Here is a 14,709-nt window from a genome sequence, read left to right as displayed (position 1 = left end):
CAAAATTTATTTAAAATTATTAAGGATCCTGAGCCTTTTTAAGAATGTTTTGATATGGTTGGAACATGGTATGCTGAAACTGGAAGTGTCAGAGCCCAGGGTTTGTGGTTGGAGCAAGACAGGCTTATGCAGGATATGTCACTTCTAGCGGATATGGTTGGAGTATGGTATGCTGCAGCTGGAAGTGTCAGTCCACAGTGATTATGGTAGGAGCATGGCATGCTGCAGCTGGAAGTATCTAGTCAAAGTGGTTATGGTTGGAATAAGACAGGCTTGAAGTTTGTGCAGGAGACGTCAAGCCTCAGTGGATATGGAGGAACATGGAATTCTGCAATTGCAAGTGTCATGTCACAGTAGTTATGGCTGGAGTATGGCATGCTGCAGCTGGACATGTCAGGCCACACTGGTTATGGTGGAGCATGGCATGCTGCAGCTGAAAGTGTCAGGTTACAAAGATTATGGTTGGAGCAGGACAGATTTATGCAGGATATGTTATGTGCCAGTGGATATGGTGGCATCATATTTTATGAAAATATCAATAACTGATACCATGTAGTCTCATATGCGGGAACAGAGAAACCTCATATCAAAATGGCGGGCTTTGCGTACGATGGCCCAGATTGCCACTAATGTAATTGTGGGCCATGGCCAGTTTGATATTCCGGCTGCATATACTCTGCTACGATAAGTGTAATCGCACTGCCCTTAGACTGGTAATGTAACCAGACTTAAAATAATGAAATAACCTTGAAAAAGCAAAAATCTTAAAATAAATTACCACAGAGAAACCGATGATTAAAAATTTAGTGACGGTCCAAATACTTATCTGTGACTGTACAATTACATTAGTGGCAATCTGGGCCATCGTAAGCAAAGCCCGCCATTTTGATATGAGGTTTCTCTGTTCCCGCATATGAGACTACATGGTATCAGCTATTGATATTTTCATAAAATATGATGCTGTTTTGAATTTAAGTTACGTGTTTACATCATATATATGTATACAGTTTTGTTATATTAGTGGATATGGTGGAGCATGGCAAGCTGCAGCTGAAAATGTCAGACCACAGTGATTATGGGTGGAGCATTGCATGCTGAAGCTGGAAGTGTCAGAGCATAGTGGGTATGTTTGGATTAAGACAGGCTTAGCAGGATATGTCCGGCCTCAATGGATATAGTGGGAACATGGCATGTCACAGTTGGACGTGTCAGATCACAGTGATTATGGTTGTAACAAGACAGGCTTATGCAGAGTACATTTGGCCTCAGTGGATATGGTGGAACATGGCATGCTGCAGCTGGAAGTATCAGGCCATGGTGGTTATGATTGGAGTAAGGAAAGGTTGAGTCTTATGCAGGTTACATCATGCCTCAGTGGATATGGTGGAGCATGGCAAGCTGCAGCTGGAAGTGTCATGCCACAGTGATTATGTTTGGAGCATGGCATGCTGCAGCTGGAAATGTCAGGCCACAGTGGTTATGATTGGAGTAAGACAGGCTTATGTAGGATATGTCAGGCTGTAGTGGTGGTGTTTGGAACAAAGGAGGCATAGGAACTCAGTGGAGTCATTCCCAATGCTGATGATTGTGGAAAAGCAGGCAGAGAAAGTCAGTGGAGTTATTGGTGGTATTTGCCAAACACCACCACTGGGGCATGACTGCATTGACTTCCTCTGTCTGGTTTACCAAACAAACTGACACCACCGCTGAGGCATGACTCCTCTGACTTTCCCTGCCTGCTTCACCTCAACTACTGTTTGGAACGAAGCAGGCAGGGGAAGTCAGTGCAGTCATGCCACAGTGGTAGTATTTGGCAAACACCACCACTAAGGCATGACTCCACTGACTTCCTTTTAATAACTGCTTGGGGGCAAAGCAATCAGAGGAGGTTAGTGGAGTCATGCCCCACTGGTGGTGTTCAGAAAACACCACCATGCTACCACTGGGGCATGACTCTATTGCTTTCCTCTGCTTCCTTTGCCTCAACAACTGTTTGGAACATGGTAAGCAGAATCACAATATATCAGACCCCTGTGGTTGTGTTAGATGCATGGCAGTGGGTGAGTGCTGCTGGTTGTGACTTGGTGTTGGGGTATGGCAGTGTTGTTGTTTGGAATGTATCAAAAATGAGCAGGAGGAATAAAGCCCTAATGTTGTTGTTTGAGAATTATCAGGAGGAAGCAGTAGGAGTGAAGTCCCAGTGTTGTTGTTGGGGGTATGTCGTCAATAAGCAGGAAGAATGAAACCCCAGTGTTGCTATAGGGACATGTCAAGAAGAAACAGGAGGATGGAAGCCACTGTGTTGCTGTTGGGGATCTGTCAGGAGGAATAGTGAAATCCCAGAGTGGTTGTTGGGTTGTGTCAGGAGGAAGTAGGCTGAGTCAGGCTACAGAGCTCTTATTGGGGACATGTCAGGAAGAAGCAGGAGGAGTGAATCTCCAGTGTTGTTTTTCAGGACATGTCAGGAGAAGTAGGATGATTTAGGCTCCAGTGTTGTTCTTTGAGACATGTCAAGAGAAAGTAGGAGGAGTAAAGCCCAAGGTTTGTTATTGGGGACATGTCAGTAATATGGGTAGCCAGGACAGACGCTTCTGCCCGCGCCCGTCCCTTTACAACCAATAAATACACATAACACAAGTTTGGATCAACAGGCCACAGCTTTTATTCACAAACATCCCAGAGCCCGAGCCAGCTCACTGTAACAATCAATTCCCCCCGCCCATCAGCCAAGGACCAGCAAGACGGGCAATCAGAGGCTATCCCAGCCTGTATGCAGTCACATCACGAACACGCCCCCCACGACCCCCGCTGCTGAGCAAAGGACCGACCACGTCGACCCCCGCCACTGCCCAAGCAAGGAGTCGCACCAACAAGAACTGCACCCAGTTGTTCAGTTAGGAACCACCGACCTGACACCTGTCAAGTTAGACACTTTTAACAATTGCATACTCCCCCAATCGGCTCGGGCTACCCGCCACCCCCCCCCCCCCCCCAGCTGCAACAAAGCCAAACCCCCAAACCATAACAGAGACCAAAACATAGGGCCGGACGGGCGGGTATCGACGTCCAGGCGCACGGCAGGTAAGCAGCAAATGCCTGCCGAATAACAGAATCCACCCATAACTCCTCCCACTCCCAACTGCCCCGGCTACAAAGGAACCAATCGGTTCCCTAGGAATCCCGAGGTTTGAAAATAAACCTCCTCACACACCCCCTCCCTTGCCTACTCCTGCAGCACGAGCCCAGATACAGGCAGCCGCAGCTTCCCCCAACTGTAACCCCGGCTTGACAAGGAAAGGCCTGGCACCATATTACGTTGGCCAGCCGGGTACAAGACCCACCTGACCTTGCATAATATGGGCAGCCAGGACAGACGCTTCTGCCCGCGCCCGTCCCTTTACAACCAATAAATACACAAAATACAAGTTGGGATCAACAGGCCGCAGCTTTTATTCACAAACATCCCGGAGCCCGAGCCAGCTCACTGTAACAATCAATTCCCCACCCCCACCCCCCACCCATCAGCCAAGGACCAGCAAGACAGGCAATCAGAGGCTATCCCAACCTGTATGCAGTCACATCACGAACATGCCCCCCACGACTCCTGCCGCCGCCGAGTAAGGGACTGACCACGTCGACCCCCGCCACCGCCCAAGCAAGGAGTCGCACCAACAACAACTGCACCCAGTTGTTCAGTTAGGAACTACTGACCTGACACCTGTCAAGTCAGACACTTTTAACAATTGCATACTCCCCCAATCGGCTCTGGCTACCCGCCACAGGCGCTGGTAATTTACCTGCGACCCCCAAAGGTGCGGCCAGGATCCCCACTCAATACATATTCCAAGGCCTCCTGCAGCATGTTTAAAAACAAATTCAAACCCATGAAAGATAAGTGAACTCCATCTCCCTTAAAGTATCCAGCCTCTAGGTCCCAAACCCAGTTGTGGCAGATATGAAAACCCAGGAACCAATCTGCTGGTTCGCCTTGGTCCGACACCGGCGCCAAATCTTATGTGTAAGCAAAGCAGGCCTTGGAATAATGTCAGTCCAGCAAATAACAGCGTCTGGGAACCAACAGGAGACTGTCAACAGGTCCTTGCGCACCATGCCGACAAACCTGCGACCAGACATTTTGCCCCAATCGTTCCTACCCAAGTGAATGACTAAGATATTTGGTGCGATGAGACGGTTGAGCCCCTCCCGCAGCCAAGGCAACAACTCCCGCCAATGCATCCCCCGATGCCCCATCCAGCAAATGTGCACCCCTCAACCCTCCATGTCCAAATGTGACCCATATGTCACACAAGCGTGGGAATAGGCCCAAGCAATGTAGGAATGTCTCAAAATCCACACCACAGTCCCCCGCTGTGCAGCACCTGCAAAGAGAGAGAAATTAATATCTTGGACAAGTTAGGAATTACTGGGCCGCACATATCCAGTGAAAGCAGCCGACTTCCACCTACCAATCCTCTGGATCACTCCCCCAGACAAACCTGAGTTTGCTGCGGATGTCGCCGCCCCAATCCAGAAGGAATGAGTCCCGAACCGCGAGGCATCCAACCCCAGTGAAATCAAGCACATCCGCAGAACTGCCTCGAACTGGAACTTCGTCAGAGGCTGCAGGTCGCTGTGCACCAGAAAATGAACCTCTCCCTCTGGACGAATTCTCACGAAAGCCAATTCATTCGCCACCGGACAGGTCTGTAATCCTGGAACTGGATGAAGCACCACTTGCGACCCTTTACCCGCCTGATCGGTCTTGGACCTGTGAATAACCAAGGTCACCGAATCCTCCCTTATACTCACATTCCTATGTAAGAGGCCGGAGGCCTCGGACCCCTGAGAAGCTCTTGCCACCAGCTCGCTGATGCAAAAAGTGCCAAAAAAGGCTAACACAAACACGAGCCGAAACAAGCAACACTCGTATTTAGTATTACAAGTAGTAAGCAATGCCTCCCACAATTTTTTCAGGATCTCATGAGTAATCGGGAGACATTTATCTGGGACCACCATGGAACCACGGGCCCATCCCAGCAGCAACCGCCGAACCAGGAATCTCCCTACTGGAAAGCCCCAGCCATGAGCCCTCATAAAGAAGGTGAATCCGGACAGTTGCCTACTCACTGCCGCCCGGGAAGCCCCACTCACCTTGGCACATTCAATAAATTGTACTATGTACTCATCTGATACAGGACCCCCTGTCCAAACCAAACCAGCCAGAAAAGACACCACCTTGTTAGCAGATGCCACATAACTGCTCCAGGTGGATGGAGCTAGGGATGCTCGGAGCAACTTCCATGCCTCTGGGAACCGAAACTCCAAAGGAAATGCGTCACTGAAGCTCCCTGCTGATCCGCTTCCGGTATGAGCTCCCGAAACAAGGACCACTTGCAACGAGAAAGAGAATCAGCAATGGCATTAGAAACCCCAGGCACATGCCTAGCCCAAACAGTGATATTTAAGCCCATACAGCGCAATATGAACTCCCGCAACAGGTCAGAGACTAATACACACTTTGCAGATCGCCTGTTAATGACATCCACTACTCCCTGGTTGTCACACCAAAACACTACTCTCCTGTCTTGAAATTGCAATCCCCATAGGAACACTGCCACTACAATGGGGAACAGCTCGAGAAATGTGATGTTCTTGGTGACCCCCGTCTCCTTCCAATCCTTAGGCCAAGTTGCCGCGCACCAGGCACCCTGAAAATAAGCACCGAAACCGACGGACCCAGCTGCATCCGTAAATAGTTCTAAGTCGTGACTGGACACGGAATCATCCTGCCACAATAAAGAACCATTAAAATCCGATAGGAAACGATCCCAGATCCAAAGATCTTCTTTCAGCCTCCCCGTAATGCGAATACAATGAACACTTTTCCGCAAACCAGCCATACTAGCACTCAGCTTCCTCAAAAATACCCTAGCCATAGGTATCACACGGCAAGCGAAATTCAAGCTACCCACCAGGGATTGCATCTGCCTCAGTGTCACCTTCCTGGCCCGCAGTGCCCTGGATACCAAATCCCTCATAACTGCCACCTTGTCTGCCAGCAACCGAGAGATCATGTCAACAGAGTCCAACTCGGTGCCCAAGAAAACAATATGTGTACAAGGATCTTCCATCTTGTCCTCTGCTAACGGGATGCCGAATTCCGCGGCCATGCTCCGGAAACAATTCAACAGATGTAAGCAAGTCGGCGAAGACGAGTCCCCCACAAAAAGGAAATCATCCAGATAATGCACAATGTTCGCCGCTTCAGCCCGCTCTGCCATCACCCAATGCACAAAAGAACTAAATGTTTCAAAATAGGCACAGGCGATGGAACACCCCATAGGCAGACATTTGTCAAAGTAAAACGAGTCCCGGAAGCGAAAGCCCAGCAACGGAAACAATTCAGGATGTATTGGCAGCAATCGAAAGGCCGACTCGATATCCACCTTCGCCATCAAGGCCCCCACACTGCAGCGCCTAACCACGACACCGCTGACTGAAAAGAAGCGTATCTCACCGTGCAAAGATTCTTGGGGATGTAGTCATTGACTGAGTTACCCTCAGGAAACGACAGGTTGTGGATCAAACGAAACTTACCCGATTCCTTTTTGGGTACCACCGAAAGTGGTGAGAGGACCAAGTCCCCAAAGGGGGGAACCTGAAAAGGACCCGCCATCCTGCCCAAGTCGATCTCCTGCTGCACTTTGGAGGCTACATGAGCCAGTTTGTGATCGGACAGGCAATTCTGTCCCCCAACCACCCCAATAGGACCCTCGAAGGGGATATGGAAACCATACGCAAAACCCTGAGACAAAAGTAATGCAGCCTCCACCTTGGGATACCTACCCAGCCATACTGCCATAGCTACCAGGCGGATAGGGGTAGGAGCCAACTCCCATACGTCACTTCTGGGGGCCTTTTGCCCCGGGACCACTGCTACTCCCAACACTGTATCGCTTAGAACACTTGAGGGTGGGATGGCCCAACCCGCAGTTGGAGCAAGCATGCTTGAATTTGCAGTCAGGGAAGTTACATGCCGACCGGTTGAACTTCCAGCACACATCTGGGAAACTGGACCCGACTCGACTGCACCCTGCCGGAGCAGGTCCCATCTGAAAGGGCCGACCACCCGATACCCCAGATGAACCGATACCTTCCCCCCCGCCTGCCGGCCCAACTTTGGCACACATCTGTGTCAACCACAATCCATCATCCCTGCTGCCCCTAAACCATAAATTTATTCTCCACCATCTGGTCTCTAAAGTGCTCATCATAATTGAGCCATGACCAGCCCTCATACGACCGGCTGGCTGCCAGAATAGCTTCCGCATACGCCAGCATGGGACCATACTGAGTCTAGTCATGATGGCCCACAACACTAGCTAAACGAAGGAATGAGCAGATCCAGTTAAGCACATTTCGAGCCACCCTCCACTGAGTACCCTGAAATTTATCCACCCCCCTCCTTCTTTTCTTCTCCTTGCTCTTCCTCCTACGACCCTCTAACAACTGAAAAATATCAATGTACCTGTGCTGCCTGATCTTCTTACGCAGCGACTTGGGCACATCCTCCCACAACTCAGAAAGACTAACTAGCACAGGCGCACCCCTCGCCTGTCCCTGCTCTCCCACCCGACTCTTCTCACCAGTACCTACCAACGAGGGACCAGAAGAGGTAGAAGAGGACGAAAAGGAAGAGGAAGAGGAGGAGCTGGACCGAGTGCGCTTCTTCTTGTGCCTCGACTTCTCATGTTTTTTATGCTCTGAGGACCTCGGAGCCGACTGCCCTGGAACCTCACTTTGGGCCACTACCCGCGGTTCTGAGGAACCAGGATCCCCTGATTGGACTAGCGCACCACTCTGAGGTGTAGCCGAATCCCCTAGATCAACCTCATTCTCACCGGATGGTCTGCTGTCCACGCGAATACCAGCGGTATTTGATCCCCGGGCTCTGTTAGAAGTACCCATCGCAGTAGATGTTGAGATCCGGGGAATGCTGCTAGGATCTGCACCATCGAGGTTTGGAGCTCGAAAACTGTTATAAGGATCCGCTTCACTGGGAACAGGGAAACGGCCGCCAGATGTAAACGCTGCAGCTGAAACCGGATCACCACGCCAGCCTTCGTGCCGCGAAGGGCCCGGGCAATCTCTTGAACCGCCGGCAGCATAAGCCTGTGAAAAAGAAGGAACAGCAGCAGCCAAAGGCCTGGGAGACACCGGAACTGTAAGGCCACTAGCAGGGTCCCCCGGGAAGGAGGGCCATTGCCTGGAACCCATGGAAAAAATGGCGACACCGGAACCCCTCTCCAGGAGCCCGCAGAGCCCCCCCGAGGGGGCATCAAAAAAGCCTGTCATCCCAAGACCTCTCCTGAGGACCCCCGTACCCAGCAGGGGGAATCCCCTCGCCCCACGGTGGAATGAAAGGGCCCCAATTTTCACCAGGCCCCCAACCATAATCTAACGCACCTCCCGATCCCAGCCAATCACTACCCCAGTCCTGCCATGACGCCCCACTAGGATCAGATGCTCTCAAAGGATCACCACCCCTCTGCCCTGCTGAACCCCACCAGAAGGGACCACTGAAATCCCTCCGTACTTCCCGGTTCCCGAAGGACCTGGGGTCCTGTCCCATCAGCCCCCCCATCCCCCTGGGAACTGGATTTTCTTCACAGCGGGTCTCCTCTGGAGTAGGCTGAATAAAAGCAGGATGTGCTATGCTTCCCCCAGCTTCAGCACAGGACAGCTCAGTGCCTACAACCACAGCATTAACAGCAGTGAGGGAAGGAGCAGAAACCTCGCAAGAGCCGAGAACAGTGCAGGAGCTTCCTGTACTCGTGGGAGGGGGAGGAGAAGGGGCGTGTTTGAGCACAGCTTCAGGCCTCGGGGAAACTGCCGGTGCTCCAGCTTTCCTCCGTCGGGCTGAGGCCCTCCCACCTCGCGATTTTGGCTGCAAGGCTCTCCCAGCACCACCTGAGCTCACTGGGCCCGCAGGGACATTCTGCCCCAGACCAACCATCTCTGAACATGCCGTGATCGCACCAGCCCTGCCAACCCAGCCAACCCCGACGTCATCGGACTCACCCGGAGCTGCCAGGGATTCCTCTCCTGCAGGCATCGCTGCCTCCTCCGACGCCATGGCCACCAGTAAGCTGAGACTTAAAAACAGCAGGAGCTAGGCCTATCGACATCCAGGTGCACGGCAGGTAAGCAGCAAATGCCTGCTGAATAACAGAATCCGCCCACAACTCCTCCCACTCCCAACTGCCCCGGCTACAAAGGAACCAATCGGTTCCCTAGGAAACCCGAGATTTGAAAATAAACCTCCTCACACCCCCCTCCCTTGCCTACTCCTGCAGCACGAGCCCAGATACAGGCAGCCGCAGCTTCCCCAAACTGTAACCCCGGCTTGACAGGGAAAGGCCTGGCACCATATTACGTTGGCCAGCCGGGTACAAGACCCACCTGACCTTGCAGAAAATCAGGAGGATTGAAACCCCAGTGTTGTTGTTGGGGATATTTCAGTAGGAATGAATATCTAGTGTTGTTGCTGGAGACATGTCAGGAGGAAGTAGGCTGAGTCAGGACCCAGTTTTGTTGTTGAAGATGTGTCATGAAGCAGCAGGAGGAGTTAAGCCCAGTGTTGTTCTTGCGAACATGTCCAGAAGACGCAGGAGTAATGGAGCCTCAGTGTTGTTCTTGGGGATGTGTTAGGAAGGAGCAAGAGGAGTGAAGCCCCAGTGTTTTTGTTGGGGATGTGCCAGGAGGAAGTAGACTGAGTCAAGACACAGTGTTGTCATTGGAGATGTATCAGGAAGGAAGCATGAGTAGAACCCCAGTGTTGATGCTGTTGGGGATATGTGAGGAACGAGCAGGAGTAAAGCTCCAATGTTGTTGTTGGTGATGCATCAGGAAGAAACAGAAGGAGTGAAGTCCCGATGTTGTTGTTTGGAATGTTTCAGGGGAACTAGGCTGAGTCAGGCCCCAGTGTTGTTATTAGGAACATGTCAGGAGGAAACAGAAGGAGTGAAGCCTCACTGTTGTTGCTGGGGATGTGTCAGGAAGGAGATGGAAAAGTGAAACCCCCGTGTTGTTATTGGGGATATAACAAGAAGGAACAGGAGGAGTAAAGGCCCAGTGTTGTTGTTTGGGAAGTATAAGGAAAAAGCAGGAGGAGTGAAACTCCAGTACTGTTGTTGGGGATGAATCAGCAAAGCGCATGAAGTGAAGATCCAAGATTATTTTTTGGGGATAAGTCAGGAATGAGCAGGATGTGTAAAGCTCCAGTTTTTTTGTTTGAGACGTATCAGGAGGAAGCAGAAGAAGTGAAGCCCTAATGTTGTTTTTGAGGATGTGTCAGGAAGGAGGAGGAGAAATGAATAAGCCCTAGTGTTGTTGTTGGGGACATATCAGGAGAATCAGGAATGAAGCCCCAGCATTGTTTTTGGGGATGTGTCAAGAAGAAGAAGGCTGAGTCAGTTCCAGTGTGGCTGTTGGGGATGTGTAAGAAAGGAGCAGGAAGAGTGAAGCCCGGGTGTTGTTTTGGGGGATGTGTCAGGAAAAATCAGGGGGAATGAAGCCAAAATGTTGTTGTTATGGATGTGTCAGAAGGACGTAGACTAAATCAAGCCCAAGTTTTGTTGTTAGAGATGAGTCAGGAGGAATCAGGAAGAGTGTAGCCCCAGGAGAAAACAGGAGGAATGAAGCCAAAATGTTGTTGTTATGGATGTGTCAGAAGGACGTAGATTAAATCATGCCCAGGTTTTGTTGTTAGAGTGAAGCCCCAGGAGAAAACAGGAGGAGCGAAGCCACAATGTTGTTGTTGGGGATTTCTCCTGAGAAATTAGGGTGAATCCGGCCCCAGAGTTGTTTTTGGAGACATATCGAAGAATGAAGCCATCTTGTTGTTGTTGGGGATGTGTTGGAAAAGAGCAAGAGGAGTGAAGCCACTCAGAGTAATATCAGCAGGAGGAATGAAGCCCCAGTATTATTGTTGGGGACGTGTCAGGAAGGAGTGGGAGTCAAGCCGCAATGTTGTTGTTGGGGACATGTCAGGAGGATGTAGACTGAGTCAGGCCTCAATGTTGTTGGTGTGGACATGTCATAAAGGAGCAGGAAGTGTGAAACTTCAGAATTGTTGTTGGGAACCTATCAGGAAGCATGAGGAGTGAAGGGCCAGTGTTGTTCGTGGGGATTTGTGGGAGGAAAAAGGAGTAATGAAGCCCCAGTGTTGTTGTAGGGGATATGTTAGGAGGAAGTAGATTGAGTCAGACCCCAGTGCTGTTTCTGGAGAAATGTCAGAAAATTGTATGAGTGAAGCACCAGTGTTGCTCAGGACATATCAGGAATGAACAGGAGTAGCAAAGACATTGTTTTTGTTGTGCCTTCCACAGGAAGAAGCATGATGAGTAAAGCCCCAGTGTTGTTAGGGATTTGAATGGAAGGAGTGGGAGGAAGAAGGCAGAATTATTGTTGTTGGTAACATGTCAGGAGAAATATACTGAGTCAGGCCCCAGTTTTATATTTGGGTTGTTTCAGGAAATAACAGGAGGGTAAAAACCCCAGTGTTGCAGTTGGGGACATATCAGGAGGCAGCATGAGGATTAAAGAGCCAGTGTTGATGTTGGGAATATTTCAGGAGGACACAGGAGGAGTGAAGTCCTAGTGGTGTTGTTAAAGATATGCTTGGAGAAAGTAGGAGGACTGAAGCCCCATTGTTGTTGCTGTTGAGGATATGTATATTGCACCGGAAGTGGACCCCTGGGCCGAAGTGGGGTTGATGCTACCCGTAGGAGGGTTCCTATGGGTCTCCACCGTCAGCAGGAGGAGTGGGCTGAAGGACGGAGGCCGGCTGGCGCTTCACCAATACCAGCCCTCGTTCCCCACGGGTTGAGCCTTTGGGTACTGGGACCGGCTGGGCTTAGGTGGGCCTCCGTATGTCATCATTGATGGAAGGATCGAGAGGTCAGCCCAGAGGCAGCAACAGTAGGATGGAGAAGTCTGTACTGGATGACGCAGAGTCCCGGAGACCCGGGCGTCAATAGAATCAAACTCAGACAGAGGGCGCCGAACAAGAACAGGCCGAAGCCTGAATAGGCCAAGTCCAGGACATAGACAAAAGAAGTGTCGTGAGGCAGGCTGGAGTTAGGGCTGGCGGCAATCAGCAAGCGGTGGCAAGACAGGCTGAGGTCTGGACGAGGAGAGAGTTGAAGACGTAGTCAGGCAATGCAGAGGTCCGGGCTTAGAGAGAGTCAATCGCATAGTCAGGCATTGCAGAGATCTGGGCTTGGAGAGAGTCAATAGCGTAGTCAGGCAATGCAGAGGTCTGGGCTTGGAGAGAGTCAACGATGTGGTCAGGCAATGCATAAGTCGTATCCGAGAAGGCAGTCCAAGAATAGATAGGAATCAGGAACACAGGAACAAGGAGAACCGGAACAGGAGACAACGAGGATCAGGAACCAGGAACGTGGAGGAATCACCAGGAAGCAACGAGTACACGACCAGCATGGAGACCTGTTGCAAAGGCATTCCTTAGGAGCGAAGCCCGGCCTTAAGCACCGGAGCTCCGCTGATGTCATCATCCTAGGCCACAGCCAAGTTCCTGCCATGGGCCCTTCATAAGGCTGGAGGATGTGCACGCGCGTGCCTAGGGAGGGGTGTGGCGCTGGACGGCGGCGTCTCTCCCGCGGGCCACAGGGAGAGGCCTGACACAGAGCACAGGGATCAGTAGCTGAGCCAGGGGCACCGGGGGTGACCCGAGGACGGAGCCGGCGGCCCACCGCCGCCAGGGACGAGGAACCAGGTACTGGATTAGTCTCAGGCATACCAGCTCCCTACACAGACTTTGAAGATGTTTTTTCAAAGCAAAAGGAGGACCTTCTACCACCTCTTTGGAGGTTTGATTGCCCTATCGAAATTCTGCATGGGACCACGCCTCCTCAAGGGCGTACTTATCCTCTGTCCCTTCCTGAGATTAAGGCTATGACGGAGTACATCCAAGAGAACCTAGCTAAATGGTTCATTCGTCCCTTAACATCCTTTGCTGGTGCAGGATTTTTCTTCGTTACAAAGAAAGACGAATCCCTTAGGCCGTGTATCGATTACCGTGGCTTAAATGCCATAACCCACAAATAATATCCGCTGCCTCTGAGTTATTTGATCGACTACACAGGCACTTATCCAATTTCGCAAAGATGTGGTTTTCACGGAGATTTTGGAGAACCATATGGACATCGATGCAGTATATAGACAGATCCTTGGAGAAGACAAGGATGTCATCGAGATATGCCACCACCTTAAAATATAACAGATCTCTGAAGATTTCATCAATCATTCGTTGAAATACTGCATGAGCATTACAGAGGCCAAAGGGCATCACCAGATATTCGTAATGCCCATCCCTGGTGTTGAAAGCTGTCATCCAGATGTTATCGGGGCGAATACGCACCAAGTTGTAAGCTCTGCGTAGATCCAATTTGTTGAAAATAGAGGCTCTGTGTAATCTATCAAATAACTCAGAGATTAGAGGTATCGGATATTTATCTTTGTGGGTGATGGCAGTTAAGCTGTGGTAATTGATACACAGCTTAAGAGATCTGTCTTTCTTCGTAACAAAGAAAAATCCTGCACCGGCAAGGGATGTTGATGAATGAATGAGCACTTTAGCTCAGTGGCGTAGCTACGGGTGGGCCTGGGTGGGCAGTGGCCCACCCACTTTCCATTCAGGCCCACCCAAATTTCTTTGCAAGACACTGCAGCAAATAAAAGCAGGCAGCATCAGCAGGCACCCAAGGGAGAAAAAAAAATAAAATCAGCTGGTGTGTTGCGGCTCCCGGTGTCCCACAGCCCCAGTAATACTTCCCTTTACATTCTTCCTGCCCCCGCGGGACAATGGGAAACCTCCTATCTTCTTCCTGCTCCCGTGGGCTAATGGGAAACCTCCTATCTTCTTCCTGCCCCTGTGGGCCAATGGGAAACCTCCTCCCTTCTTCCTGCCCCCGTGGGCCAATAGGAAACCTCCTCCCTTCTACCTGCCCCCGCGGGCCAATCGGAAGCCTTCTTCCTGCCAGTGGAAGGAGGAAGCCTCTGATTGGCTGGTGGGGCAGGAAGAAGGGGGTCATCAGGGTGGGAGGAGTGGCAGTGTTCAAGCCACGGGCTGGAAATGCAGGGCAGGGAGGTGACTGGGGTGTGTGTGAGACAGAGCCTGGGCAGGGAGGGTGACTGGGGTGTGTGTGGGGTGTGACTGGGATGTGTGTGAGACAGAGACTGGGCAGGGAGGTGACTGGGGTGTGTGTGAGACAGAGCCTGGGCAGGGAGGGTGACTGGGGTGTGTGTGGGGTGTGACTGGGGTGTGTGTGAGACAGAGCCTGGGCAGGGAGGGTGACTGGGGTGTGTGTGAGACAGAGCCTGGGCAGGGAGGGTGACTGGGGTGTGTGTGGGGTGTGACTGGGGTGTGTGTGGGGTGTGACTGGGGTGTGTGTGAGACAGAGCCTGGGCAGGGAGGGTGACTGGGGGGTGTGTGAGACAGAGCCTGGGCAGGGAGGGTGACTGGGGTGTGTGTGAGACAGAGCCTGGGCAGGGAGGGTGACTGGGGTGTGTGTGAGACAGAGCCTGGGCAGGGAGGGTGACTGGGGTGTGTGTGAGACAGAGCCTGGGCAGGGAGGGTGACTGGGGTGTGTGTGACAGAGCCTGGGCAGGGCGGTGACTGGGGTG

General features: G+C 51.5%; 1 protein-coding gene across 1 annotated transcript in view; it reads left to right on the top strand.

Annotated features, from left to right (window-relative positions):
• Positions 1-14,709, top strand: part of LOC115083308 (taste receptor type 1 member 1-like) — a 180,743-nt gene that overhangs the window by 23,897 nt on the left and 142,137 nt on the right. The window contains exons 6-7 of the mRNA XM_029587112.1: positions 4,975-5,101; positions 5,897-6,193. Coding sequence (XP_029442972.1) covers positions 4,975-5,101; positions 5,897-6,193 — 424 coding nt within the window. The remainder of the gene's footprint in view (positions 1-4,974; positions 5,102-5,896; positions 6,194-14,709) is intronic.

The sequence above is a fragment of the Rhinatrema bivittatum genome, chromosome 2, assembly GCF_901001135.1.
Source record: "Rhinatrema bivittatum chromosome 2, aRhiBiv1.1, whole genome shotgun sequence".
Taxonomy (NCBI): domain Eukaryota; kingdom Metazoa; phylum Chordata; class Amphibia; order Gymnophiona; family Rhinatrematidae; genus Rhinatrema; species Rhinatrema bivittatum.
This window is presented reverse-complemented; position numbering and strand designations above follow the sequence as displayed.